The 13,424-nt window shown below is 41.7% G+C and overlaps 1 protein-coding gene across 15 annotated transcripts in view; it reads left to right on the top strand.

Moving 5' to 3' along the window:
* PCBP2 (poly(rC) binding protein 2) overlaps positions 2,881-13,424 on the top strand; it is a 21,505-nt gene continuing 10,961 nt past the window's right edge. For 4 of the 15 annotated variants that reach the window (XM_018047667.1, XM_018047662.1, XM_018047663.1 and 1 more), the window contains exons 1-9: positions 3,042-3,156; positions 5,461-5,603; positions 6,160-6,183; positions 6,272-6,304; positions 6,843-6,959; positions 8,894-9,025; positions 9,978-10,106; positions 11,135-11,221; positions 13,031-13,123. In XM_018047667.1, the coding sequence (XP_017903156.1) occupies positions 5,535-5,603; positions 6,160-6,183; positions 6,272-6,304; positions 6,843-6,959; positions 8,894-9,025; positions 9,978-10,106; positions 11,135-11,221; positions 13,031-13,123 (684 nt within the window). In that variant the 5' untranslated portion in view covers positions 3,042-3,156; positions 5,461-5,534. Of the gene's footprint in view, positions 3,157-5,460; positions 5,604-6,159; positions 6,184-6,271; positions 6,305-6,842; positions 6,960-8,893; positions 9,026-9,977; positions 10,107-11,134; positions 11,222-13,030; positions 13,124-13,424 lie in introns of all 15 variants that reach the window. The other 11 variants (XM_018047674.1, XM_018047673.1, XM_018047670.1 and 8 more) reach the window with 6 other exon arrangements.

The following is a 13,424-nucleotide window of genomic DNA, read 5'->3' as shown; positions in this document are numbered from 1 at the left end:
CCAGGCTATTGTTAACAGAGTCATGTTCTGTTCTTTTGTTGTCCAGTCACTAAGTCGTGTTATTTTATCAACTTTCCATTTGATCTTTGTTTTGTCTACCATTATTAGAGGTGACTTCACAGATAGCCACTCACTTTATTTTTTTTGCCACTCACTTTTACTCCAGCTCTTAGAGCCCCCTGGGGTGTAAATGACCCAACTGCAAAATCTTGAGGTTAATTTGACCTTCAGCCCAGGCCCTCACTAGGGCTTCCCAGGTGGTTCAGTGGGTAAAGAATCTGCCTGCAAAGCAACAATAGACGCGGGTTCGATCCCTAGGTCAGGAAGATCCCCTGGAGAAGGGCATGGCAATGCACTTGAGTATTCTTGCTGGAGAATCCTATGGACAGAGATGCCTGGTGGGCTACAGTCCATGGGGTCACAGAATCAGACCTGAAGTGACTGAGCAGCCCAGGCCTCATAGTAAGCCTGCTCTTTGGTTTGCTTTTCTGTTGGGTGTCCTAACATTTTCCTACTTCCTTTACTCTCTTTCAATATTTGTTCTGCCCTTTGCCTTTGTTAAATGACAGACTTCTTTTTATTTCTCACAGTTCCTAATGCCCACCTATCATTTGGAGGGTGGCAGGAAAGACGTTGGCGCCCCCAAGCTTTATTTTCCGCTTCAGAAAGCTATCTCTCTTCAGATAACTCCACTGAATTGAAGTTGCCCAATAAAACCTGATGAATATAAAGGCCAGAACTGACACCCAAAGAACTTGAACGTGGGTAAACTATAACCCTATAGTAGCTGTCTCTTTCAATAGCCTTTTTAAAAATTTCGTTTTGTTCTCTTTCAGAGTTCTCTAGTTTTTGAACAAAATTTTTAATGTGGAAACTTACAGATATGTACAAGAGTAGGGAAAGCAGATTTCCCATAACCTAGCTCCAGTAATTATTAACAATTAGTTCATCTTTTCTTGTTTGGTTGGTTTGTGTGTGTGTGTTTCACACACCCCAACCAGGGATCAGTCCTGAAACCCCTGCAGTGGAAGCACAGAGACTTTTTTTTAAGCATTTAAAAAATATGACCCAGCAGTGCCTTGCTTTATTTATTCATTTATTTGGCTGTGCTGGGTTGTAGTTGGTGGCATATGGGTTCTTTGTTGCCACACACAGGGTCTTCCTTGTGGCATGTGGGATCTAGTTCCCTGACTAGGGATGAAACCTGGGCGCCCTGGGAGCGTGGAGTCTTAGCCACTGGACCACCAGGGAAGTCCCACACTTTGCTAGTCTTGTTCCATTCCATATCATATTTTTTCCAATTTTTATTATGAAAATTATCATTGTCATTTTGGGGCATGCCGCACAACTTGTAGGATCTTAGTTCCTCAACCAGGGATTGAACCTGGGCCACAGCAGTGAAGGTGCAGAGTCCTAGTCACTGGAGTGAAAGGCGAGTCCCTGAAAATTATTTTGTAAAAGTCTGAAGAACAGTACAATGATCACCTATAAACCTACCATCTATACTCAACAACTGTCAACATTTTTACCAAATTTGCTTTATTGATTTAACCATGTGAAATATTTGGAAGTCTGTTCCCATCATCACGACCCTTCACTTTAAATAGTTCATTATGTACCTCCTAGAACAGCATTTCTCCTGCACAGCCATAATTCCATTACCACACTTAAGAAAATTAACAATACCTCCTAATATTAGCTAATATTCATGTCTGAATTTCCTCTGCTGTCTCCAAAATGTCTTATATAGCTATAAAAAAACAAACCAGAATCCAAACAAGATCCACACGTTATATTTGATTATTATTGTCTTTTGAATTTATCCTCTCTTTCCTCCCCCTCTGTTCTATTTCATTTTCATTTTGATGAGAACAGGCTAGTTGTCTTGTTGAATGTCTTGGACTCTGGATTTGCTGATTATCTCTATGATATGTTTAACTTTTTCCTTGATCCCTTGTAAATTTCCTATAAATTGCAAGTTGGGTCTGAAGGTTTAATTAGATTAAGATTAAACACTTGAGAAGAATACTTAATAGATGATGCTATGTACCTACTGCATCTCATCAAGGACTGTGTCAGAGTTGTACTATTAGTGATACAAGGTTTGATCACTTGGATAAGGTGGTGACCTATCTGATCTTTCCATTTAAAACTTTTGGGTTCCTTTTTTATTTTTATTTTGCAAATAATCATGTGATATTTGTCACCAGGTTAGTATCCTTTTCCCTAACAAATTTCCCCTTAAAGTTTAGGTGATTGATGACACTTGCTTAAGTCAATTATTTCATTTTGGGTTGGAGAATGAATGATGTTCTAATTTTTAAATTTCTCTACATTCATTATATGGAATTGTTGAAAAAAAGTTTTCCCTTGTTGACTAAAGATGAACTACAGTTCTTCCTAAAAGAAAAGGTGCTTCTTTCATTTTAATTACCAATTTTCAAAGTAAAGAGTTGGTGTAAAAGTGACCTCCAAGGTGGCAAATTAGCTTTTTTTCCCATTTGTATTACTATAGACTAGCGGTTTGTCCCAGTAGTCTCTCCTCACACATCCTATTTTCCTGTCTGGTTTATCCGTGGCGATTGCCAACTCTCTCCTCACTTAAACGTCTGGGCTTTCGAACCAGCCCGCTAGGGGACACTAGTTTCCTCCCTGCCCCCACGCTGCCGCTCTATCATGCTCTTCGCCATTTGCTACCGGTTGTTCTCTCGCTGGTGCCAACGCTGTCCACGGAGCCGCTCTAGGCTGTTGGGAGGCCGTCCGCATTGCGTGGGGAAGGTTTGGACGACGCAGTCGCCTCGCCGGCCCCCGGGGCGGTTAGCGCTTCCGGGGTCGGAGGGTGCGCGGGGTTGAAAGCGGGCCGCTCCGCCCCGTCCCCCTCCCAGACCAGCAGAGGCAGCAGCCGGAGCAGCCGCAGCCTGCGCCCTCTCCCGCCCGCCCGCCCTCCGCCCGCCCGCCCGCCCTCCGCCGCCCTCCACCCGCCCCGGGGTCTCTTTCCCCCTTCCTCCTCCTCCTCCTCCACCCCCCCCTTCCTCCTCCGCCCGCCCGCGGGGCCCCCCTCGCCTTCCCGCCCGCCCCTATTGTTCCGCCCCCGGCCTCCCGCCCTTCCCCTTCCCGCCCGCTCCCCTTTTCCCCTCAGTCGCCTCGCGCCTGCAGGTAAGCTTCAAATTTTTCCCTCCGCCCGCGGGTATGGCTCTATTTCCACTCTTGCCATCTTTCTTAGCGGGCTCCGGTCCTCGTCACGAGCCTCGGCCTCGCGTAGTCCCGCGTGAGCGCCTGCTCCCTCTCTCTGCTTGGCCGGCCATTCACGCGAGGCCCTGGCTCCGACGAGGCCTAGTAGGCCTCGCGCGAGGCCTCCTCCCCTTCCCCCCGCCTTTTCCCGGTGGCGGCTGCGCAGGAGTCAAGGAGGGCGCGCGCGCGGTAGGGGGGGGCGGCGGTGGATTTGTTGGTTGAGGCGGGTGGGGGAGGCGATGGCCGGCTTGCTGGCCGGGCGGGTGAGCGCGGCTCCCCGCGGGGGTCAGGCGCTGGCGCAGCCACTCGAGGAGGCGCTATTAGTCTGGCCCCTCCCCCTGGATCGCAGCGCCCCCCCCCGACCGAACCGTTTATTTTTTCCTCTTTTTCTAGTGGAGGGATGGGGGGGTACATTTTTTGAGTGGAAAATGCTTGGATGGCCAAGGGGAGGGGGGCTGTGGAGTTAAAGAAAGGGTAGACGGGCTCCCAGTTACCGAGTTATTCAGGACGTTTTCTCGGGGTAACGAATTTTGAAATTACAAAATGCCTGCCGCTATAGACCCAGACCGAGCTATTTATAGGAGAAGGGGTAATGGATGCAGGATTAACAGCTGGATTCCTGGGATTGGGTACACTTACATTCTCCTAGTCAGGAGAGAAACATGACAGGGATTTCTTGAGTGGTTTGGTGTTGGAAATGAACCTTTGTGCCATACCTCAAGAAATGGCTTCAAATAGGTTTCCAATTTTCTTGCCTTTTGGAATTTGCTTTTGTCATGGTATTTGTAAAGTGCTTCTTATTCTGTGAGTGAGGATAAGGGATTAAACTGCCAAATTTTTTCCATGTCTTACTAAAGTCATTCTTACAGACCCAACTCCTATTTTCTCCTTACCCCCAGTACAGTTGTTTTCCCTTGAGTGAAAAGTGTTGAATTCTGGGATTTTTTTCAGCAGTTACATTCTGAAAATGGGGGAATGAGGTGCTTTGGGGATGCAAAGCCCTTCTTTTAAGTAATCACACACTTGAGGTAGCCATGGGGCAGCTTGCCATATACAGGATGGTCTGGCAGCCACTTAACACTTGTAGGATATTTAGGATGTGGCTTTGTGTTAGAGCAAAGTTGAAAAGGTGGCTGGTTTTGTGAAGGAGGAAGACTGGCTGTAGGAGAGATCATTGATGTTTTGAAAAGGTGGATACTAAAAATGTCACTGGAGAAATTTCACCACTTTGGGGAGGTCCTTTTCAAAACTAACACTGTTAGGTCCTAAGGAAGCATTGTAGGCTGACGTATATTCAAAAACATTCTTTATCAATTAAAGCAGAAATGTTAGTAACATTGCTTTAGTGCTTACGTGGGGAAAGGGCCTCAGTAGGAAAGTCTCATTGCTGCTGTTGCTTAAAACAACCACACAATAAATTTTTAGCGATACCAGCTATCATTTTGATTGTTTCCTTTGGAAGAAAATTTAAGATTAAATAATTTGAATAAAGACTTGAGTAGTAACAGGTTAATGTGGAAAAGAGGTAAATTCAGATCTTGAGTGACTATCAAGTTTGGTTGGAAAAAGAGGACTCACGGTGCACTTAATGTATTGAGTCATTTCCCAAAGGGGAATGTGGAACCCAGCCTGCATAGAAGGCATTTCAGATAATGCCTTTTTCAGTGAGGTTGTTGATTTAAATCTTTAAAAAATTATTTGGTGACATGTATTCACATTCAGAATTTTAAGGTGAAGATACATTCTAATTTTTTTACTTAGAAATTGCTGCCAATAAAAACATTTATGTGTGTCCTTTGTAGCTTTCAACCTGAATGGCTTCATAATAGGGAAGCAGAAGTCATAGCCCTCAGTGTATAGTTAGCTTGAGGTTTGCCCTCATGATTTCCAGGTGTTTCTGTATTCTTTTGAAGCTTGTTTTGCTGAAGGACAACTGGTGCACGTTCAGCAGTTCCCTTAGAACTAGTGCCAATTGAAGAAATCTTTCACATCCTGAGAGTCAGCGGAAACCCTATCATTAATGAGAGTAGACTGAAAAGTTGCTTTATATACTTTGTAACAGAATCTGAGCTGTTAATGCAGTTGTGCTGGATGTATACAAGCCTGCCGACTGATACACTGTCATTTAAGGAAAAGAGTCAGCTAGAAAACATTGATAATGACTAAAGTAACATTGGGAAATGTTTCTGTTGTTTTCCTACTCTGATTTTGGTCATGTTTGCATTTCAGTTTTTGGCTTTCACCCCCACCAGTGACCAAAGACTTGACCACTCAAAGTCCAGCTCCTCAGAACACTGCTCGACATGGACACCGGAGTGATTGAAGGTGGATTAAATGTCACTCTCACCATCCGGCTACTTATGCATGGAAAGGTATGCAACAGCTTGGGAAAATTGGGTCATAGTAACTCCTAGAGGAGGGGCCAGGAAGAGAGGGCATGGATCTTGGAGCTCATCAGATTAGCTCTGTGGGAAGTCTGGCTTTAGCACTCCTCCTCTGGTGAACTAGATGAGAGTGTAGTGGGAAAATGGACAGACTTTACTAGGAAGCTCCACTGAGCAGGAAAGGCTTAACCAAAGGCTAGAGCCAAAACTATCTGGATGATAAGATTTTTCTCATGGATGTTGTTATAGCTTGTGATAGGTAGATTTCCACTGCCCAAACAATTTTGGGTAACTTTAAAGTGAACTGGTATTTGATATTTTAAAAAATAATTTATATTAAAGAGCACTTTATTACTCTACTATTTCTTCACAATTCTTTGATAGCTTCCCTTATGTTTTGAGCAAAGAAAATAAGAAGCCTTTCCATTCCCCTTCCCAACGAATCCTAGTTTTTCCATTGCTTTGGATTGTTTTAAAAATTACTTTTTGTAATAACCAATGCTTCAAGTTTCCTCATATTTGACACTAGTATTCTCCATTGTAGGAAGTTGGCAGTATCATCGGAAAGGTAAGACATCAGTTCAACTCTAATTACTATTTAGTCAACCTGGGTTTAAATAATAATTGAAACTCATTCTTGACTTTTCCTCTTTCAGAAAGGAGAATCAGTTAAGAAGATGCGCGAGGAGGTGAGTTATTGGGGATGCAGAGGGATAGGGACTGTTAACTTGGGAAGTTAGAAACTTCTAAAACAAAAGCAAAGTTTCTGTTTAATGAGAGATTGATAGGGAGAAGTTTTTTTTTTTTTTTTAATATTTTGGCTACACTGTGGGAATGTGGGATCTTAGTTCCCCAACTTGGGCAGCCATGCCCCTGCAGTGGAAGCATGTTGTCTTAACCACTGAACCACCAGGAAAGTGTCCCAGAAAAGGGAAGATCTTAATAGAAGAAGCTGGTATTTTTCTGGCTTGGGTTATTTGTAATGACAAGTAGTATGTTGGGAAATTGTAATTTTAGGAAGTCTGCATTTAAGACTTAAACAGCTTCTGTAGTTTGTTGGAGGATAAATATAGAGCTGTATTTAAAATAATGTTGATGGTGCCTTTTGTAAGGATCATGTACATAGGCAGCTCTTGCCCATCTTGTTTAAGAGGGGTTATTTATATATTTGTGTGTCTGTGCTTAGATCTTTTTGTCTATTAACCTTTTGGCTCTGTTTCTATCCAGAGTGGTGCACGTATAAACATCTCAGAAGGGAATTGTCCTGAAAGGATTATCACTTTGGCTGGACCCACTAATGCCATCTTCAAAGCCTTTGCTATGATCATTGACAAACTGGAAGAGGTTTGTTGTTCCCTGCCCCTCATTCTTTATTTTTTATTGCTTCTTGATAGCTTAGTGATTTCCAAGAGCTTTTAAAATTGAAGAACAGACTAGATCATAAAGCTCTGTAAATGGGTTCTTTACTCCCATTCAGCATCCCCCAAATCGGACCATTTATAGTTAAAAAGTCACTTCAGTTGGTTAGAAAAATACCATTGACCATTGAAAAACATAAGATTGAACTATGCTGGTCTGCTTGTACTTGGATTGTTCCAATAAATATGTATTACAGTAGTATAGAATATGTACTGTGGAATTACACAGTCAGCGATTGGTTGAATCTGTGAATGTGAAACTATGAATAAGTTATACTTGGACTTTTGACTAGGGTGGGGGTCCAGCACCCCTAACTTCCAGCTATAGTTAGAGTGCTCACTTTGGCAGCACATGTGCTACAATTGGAATGATACAGAAGAGATTGATGTGGCCCCTGTGCAAGGATAATACACAAATTTGTGAAGCATTCCATATTTTCCCAATTATGAGTCACTGGGGGTTTATATATACAGTATAAGGAATATAGTCAGTAATACTGTAATAACTTTGTATGGTAACAAATGGTTACTAGACTTTCTTTGACCATTTTGTAATAAATTTAAATGTCAAAACAGTACGTGTACACCTGAAATCAGAGTGTACATTGATTGTGCTTGAATTTAAAAAACAACAAAAAAACCCCAAATAGTTTGTTATTAGGGACTCTAAAAAGTGTGAAAAAACAGCATCTTTTATTTCTTAACCAACAATTTGAAGGTAGGCCACCATTGTGTTCATAATTATGTCCCCTGATTCTTAGTTAATATGGTTTTGTTAGGAGCCCTCCTAAACACTAATATACTCCATAAATACAGGTAGGCAGTTACACATTTGGAAAAAAAAAAGCCTGGTAACTGTCAGAGCTATACTTGGAGGGGAGGGAATACATTTTGTAAGTTACCAGAAGCAAAATATCAGTAGCGGGAATTTTTTTCTGTTCATTAAACTTTCTCAGCCTTACAGTGCTGAACAGTCATTGCCCTCGGTCCATCCAGTTTTCAGCCTCCCAGCTTCTGTAGTAATGCTGCTAATAATGCAATTGATACTGCAGGCAGAGGAGAGCTTCTGGGCTGTTGCTAATGCCTTTTAATGGTGCCTGAGATCTTATGCTTGCCAAGATCAGAAATGCTATCTTTTTGACCTGTGAGACCTTGCTAATCCAGAGCTTGTAGCTTTGAAAAAATTCAGAAAATCTATTCATACTTTAACAAATAAGAAACATGGTCTTGACTTAAGGGGCTTATGTCTGAGGAATTCCCAGGTCTATCTAAATACATATATACTATATACATAGAGACTAGGCTAAATCCTCAGAAGGCTAAATTTAAGTAGTTTATAGACAAGATACATCATATTGTTATGGGAGAGACTATGGGCTTTGAAGCCAATACAGTCTTTTAGTTTAAAATCTACAACTTTTCAGATGTGATTGGGGTAAGTACTCAGCTTCAATTTCATACCAAGAAAATAAGGATAAATAAAAGTACACTATTTTTTAATCTCTACATAGTTTAAGAGGACAAAATTGGTCACTTGAATTTGGGTTGCATTGTCTCATCTTTTCATGTTTAATGTTGACTTCACCGGTAGTTTATTTTGCTCAGAAAACTTCCTATTTTACTTAACAAAATAAGTTTTCTCTCTACTAAGAACACTGCTTCTGGCATGAAGGAACATATATTTAAGGCTAAATCTGAGGATATTTGTAGGCCATTTTATTTTTTAGTAATAAGGTTTGGGGCAGGAGCAATGTTTAAATGTTGGTGGAGATCATGACAATATGTCCCTTATAAGGTTCTTCCAGGGATCTGTTTAAACTTGTATATTCTTGTGGTGTTTTGACTAATTTCTTTTTGTAGGACATCAGCAGCTCTATGACCAATAGCACAGCTGCCAGTAGACCCCCAGTCACCTTGAGGCTGGTGGTCCCTGCTAGTCAGTGCGGCTCTCTCATTGGGAAAGGTGGTTGCAAGATCAAGGAAATACGAGAGGTTGGTTAATTTGTGCTCTTTCTCTTTTTGAAGTGTAAATTTTAAATGAGCTTCCTCTACTAGCTTTTATTATCTAGGAAAAGTTAGCATTTATTGAGATTTTTATTAACGTAATAGTCCTAGAAGACTATAATTTGGTTGATATGCATATTTTTCTTATATTTTATATATTTCAACAACAGTAAATCAGAAAAGTTAACCAGAATTTCCAACTATTGCATGTGACCTGTTGGTGACTTTTCTATGAGGCGACATAATCCTTTTTTATGTCTAAAGAACTTATAATTTGATATATAATAATATCAAGTGTTTTTCTTGGCCAAATTCTTAAATAGCATGGAGGAAGTGAAGGTATATTGGGATGTAGTTGTAATTCTCCCTTCAAAATTATGAAAGTTAATGGTGAATTATGGGAGCTTTTATTTATGTCTGGGAGTTACTGAATTGGATGTTGGGATGAAATTTGAATGGCTCCTATTCGAATTGGACTTATCTGGGAGCCTATTATACTGCTACTATGTGAGCAGGGATTTTTATTTTGCTCATTGATATATTTCAAGTAGCTGGGATGGTGCTTGGCACATAGAATAGGCTTAATATAAACATTTGCTGAATAAAAGGTGGGTGATATTTATGAATATTTTGTTTGATGACCCACAAAGCTATCATTAAATGAGAGGAAACTGTCTAGAACGACCTTTTTCTTAAGAGCAGGTTAAATTTAGGCTGTTATTCAGGCTTATTCTCAGCTTTCAGAGGCTAATTTATTTATAACCGTGATTAAACAATCTTATCTGGAATAAGGAAAGAGAGGGGAGGGAGGATTAAAAGAGTTAGATAGGAGATGGGATAAATGTTTACTGAGCTTTAGACTCTAAAATTTCTGCAGGGAGATGTAAATGGTATGAATGATCTGTTTCTCTGATTTTTAAAATTTCTTTTTACCCCAAAGAGTACAGGGGCTCAGGTCCAAGTGGCAGGGGATATGCTCCCCAACTCAACTGAGCGGGCCATCACTATTGCTGGCATTCCGCAATCCATCATTGAGTGTGTGAAACAGATCTGCGTGGTTATGTTGGAGGTAAGCCCTCAGGCTCATGCTGAGAATGGGGGGAGGGTGATTTAGGGAGACAGACTGATCTATATTTAGTAAGACTAGAATTAGGTGAGGCTGTTAGAAGCCTCACATGGGGGTGGGGAAGAGGTTCCCTGAGTTCATCTTTTCCTTCTCCCAGCTTTGACTTTTCTTATAGTCCAAGCAAAAATAGAAACTTAAGCAGCAGTGATCATTTGGTTTATAGCAATTTTAGCAGGGTTGGTAGGGGGAAGATTTGCTACTTGGAATTTGAGGACAAAAGATGTATCTGGGGTCTTGAGAAGCTTAAGTTAATTAAATTGCCTTTCAGTTTACAAGTATTTTGGCTACATGCAACTTTGATACGTTTAAATTAATTTCTATGTTATAAGGCAGGATTATTCAAAATGACCGATAATAACAGAAAATATCTATAATAGTGTTTCTGAATGACTTAGGAGGTCCTGGTGGATGCTATTCAAGAAACAAAAAGAATAATAAAGGAGAATTAAATCTTTCTAGAATTGTCATAGGGAATTGGTCCCATATTGGTGAGAAAGGAAAGTAGAACTTTTAAGTAGAGTTTAGGAAACTATTGATTGAATCATTGAGCTATTAATGGGAAGTCATGAATTACCGTAGATAAAAAGTTTGGGAGCTTTATTTCCTATTTGATTTTATTTCCTATTCAGGCCAAAATGTAATTACCCACTCAAAGGTATATGGGTACATGTAGAGGTTTCAGTTTTTTTGTGTTAATTAGGACAATTTGAACACATGGAAATAATGCACAAATTATTACAGGGGAATCTGCCTTGATGAGAATTAGTGTGAACTGTGTAGTCCACGGACCATCTTACTGTTTTAAAGGCAAATAACTGCTGATGATTTGAGATTAGATCTAGCCAGAGACAAAGTTGGTAGGTGAGAGGGTGGAAATAATAAAGTTTTTAATTTAACTGACCTGTGTGAGCTTAAGCCACACAGCTGAAGCAGCTTTGAAACCTTATCTCTTTTTGTTTTTTTCCCCTCTGACTCTCTCCCAGTCCCCCCCGAAGGGCGTGACCATCCCGTACCGGCCCAAGCCGTCCAGTTCTCCGGTCATCTTTGCAGGTGGTCAGGTAAGAAGTTTTTTATTGGTGGGCTAAGGTGAACAAGATTGTATTTGAAATGTCAACCTTGCCAGCAGCACACCAGGCCACTCTGCATGCTTGCTGAAACCTGTACTCTGGCCATAGTTTGACCTGCTTTCAGTTTTATTTTTTGTACTGAAGAAAGCTATGAATGCCACCTTATTTATTAGCAGGCATTGGGAGTTTTGTAGGCACTCGGAAGAGGTGATCTGCTTAGTAATTTAAGGTGGGTTGGGTTAGAAGAAAAGATAAAATTGCTTTGATGTCACTGCTCTCCCTACCCCCACCCCATCCATGTTTTTTCATGTGTGGGTGGTTCTTTAGAGGCCCAAATAAAACATAATAAGGAGTTGGACCTCTGAAATAGATTCTTGGATGGTGGTCTCAAATTGGGGGCTCCTGAAATTGAGTGTCCTACAAACTTCCCCTTTTCCCCACCTCACCTCCCCTACTCCTACCCCTTCACTCCCAAATTCCAGTGTGTTGTCCCTGGGCTCTTAACCTCAAACACTGGTTTGAACCCACATGGCATAACTGAAATCAGCTGGGGTAAGGGTTCAGTGTCTAGGAGGGGGGAGAGCATGTTGGGCTGTGACCTTTGGTGTTAGAGTAAGAACACCAAAGCACCCCTTGGCCTCTCCTCCTTCACCAACCTAAACTCTGGATCCTTGGTACATGGTTTATTCTGAAGTTAGAGTTTTATGACAAAAGGCACTGATTAGCACCATGTTAGTTTTATGCTTTTTGGTTAGTGTTTGAGGCATAGGTAGGTCAGTTTTAAAATAATTGGGATTCAGGCTGAAATAGTGGACCTTCATTTTGGTAGTTGCCTAAACAAGTACAAGTGTCCCTTTTCCTACGTGGGGCTGACCTGTTAACAAACGCAGATAACTCACCTAATTCCATCTTGTATTTAAACTGGGAGAGCTCTTAGAGTCCATCTCATTCCCATTCTATTGAATTGTCATAAAACTGAACAAGTTTTGGGGAACTTAGTTTGTCTTATAATTCTGGAAGCTTTCATAGGAAGTTAATCATGTCACAGTTTTGTACCTTTTAATACTAGCATTGTACAACTGATTTGGTCTAAGTGTGCTTTGTGAGTCTGGGTAGTTAGGCGGATAAACAAAGGCCCAGAGTTAGAGTAGCAGGGAGGTTTAGCCTCAGGTGTTTTCCCTTCTCCCCTGGAACTACAAGTTCCTACTTTTCTGGATTCTTCCCCGGTCACTTGGGATTATCTAGAGTCCATACCGCACAGCAGCAGTCCTCTCTGTTTACAATTCTGCCTTCATTTCCCTTTCCTTCCTTCCCCTTCCCACCTCCCCCTTCTTACCTCTTTGCTTTCCTTCCCTCCCTCCCCTTTATTCAGTTGACCACTCTAAAAGCTTGCAGCTTCTTCTTCCATGAGTGGCCCTGTTTTGGATTATTCCATGGGCCTTTTTAAATGGACCAGTTTATGCATTGTTCACAGGTGAACCTGTGTCTTTTGTTCCTTTGTGACAAAGTGGGCTCTATAGGGGTGCAGTTTAATCCCACATTGACCAGGAGCTGGCATCAGCTCTGTTGCCCCACTCCTTCATTCTTACTGAAAATAGTCCAACTGTGCAGTGTGAAATCTGCCACTATAGGTAACTTTTTTTTTTTAATTCACTGATTGCAGCTCGTTTCAAATTGTGTTGTGAGCTCCTTTTTAAAGGAAAAGAAAAAATTAAACAACTTTTTTTGTGTGAATTTCATGCTGGTGACAAGGTGCCGGATTGACAGCCCTGGAGACTGAAATCCTCTATTTATCCACAGGACAGGTACAGCACAGGCAGCGACAGTGCGAGCTTTCCCCACACCACCCCGTCCATGTGCCTCAACCCTGACCTGGAGGGACCACCTCTAGAGGTGAGAGGGGATGTTCAGTCTCCAAGGCTCACTCAATCCTTCCGCCTCAGCCGAGACTGCCAACACGCGGGGGGCCAGTGGCGCTGGTGATTTTTGTGCTGTGGACACCACCTGTCCACGGGGACCTGGACTGACCCCCCCCACCTCATTTCACACAGGCTGCGTAGCCCACCAGATGGTAACACCAACTCTCTTTTTTTTTTTTTCCCCCTTTTTTTTTTCTTTTTTTGTTCAACCCCTTTTCCCTGCCTCCTGTTCCTCCTACCCCATTTTCACCTTCCCACCCCAACCTGGGTACACT

The sequence above is a fragment of the Capra hircus genome, chromosome 5 (genome assembly GCF_001704415.2).
Source record: "Capra hircus breed San Clemente chromosome 5, ASM170441v1, whole genome shotgun sequence".
Classification (NCBI taxonomy): Eukaryota; Metazoa; Chordata; class Mammalia; order Artiodactyla; family Bovidae; genus Capra; species Capra hircus.
Note: the sequence above shows the minus strand (reverse complement) of the source record. Positions and strands in the feature narration are given on the sequence as shown.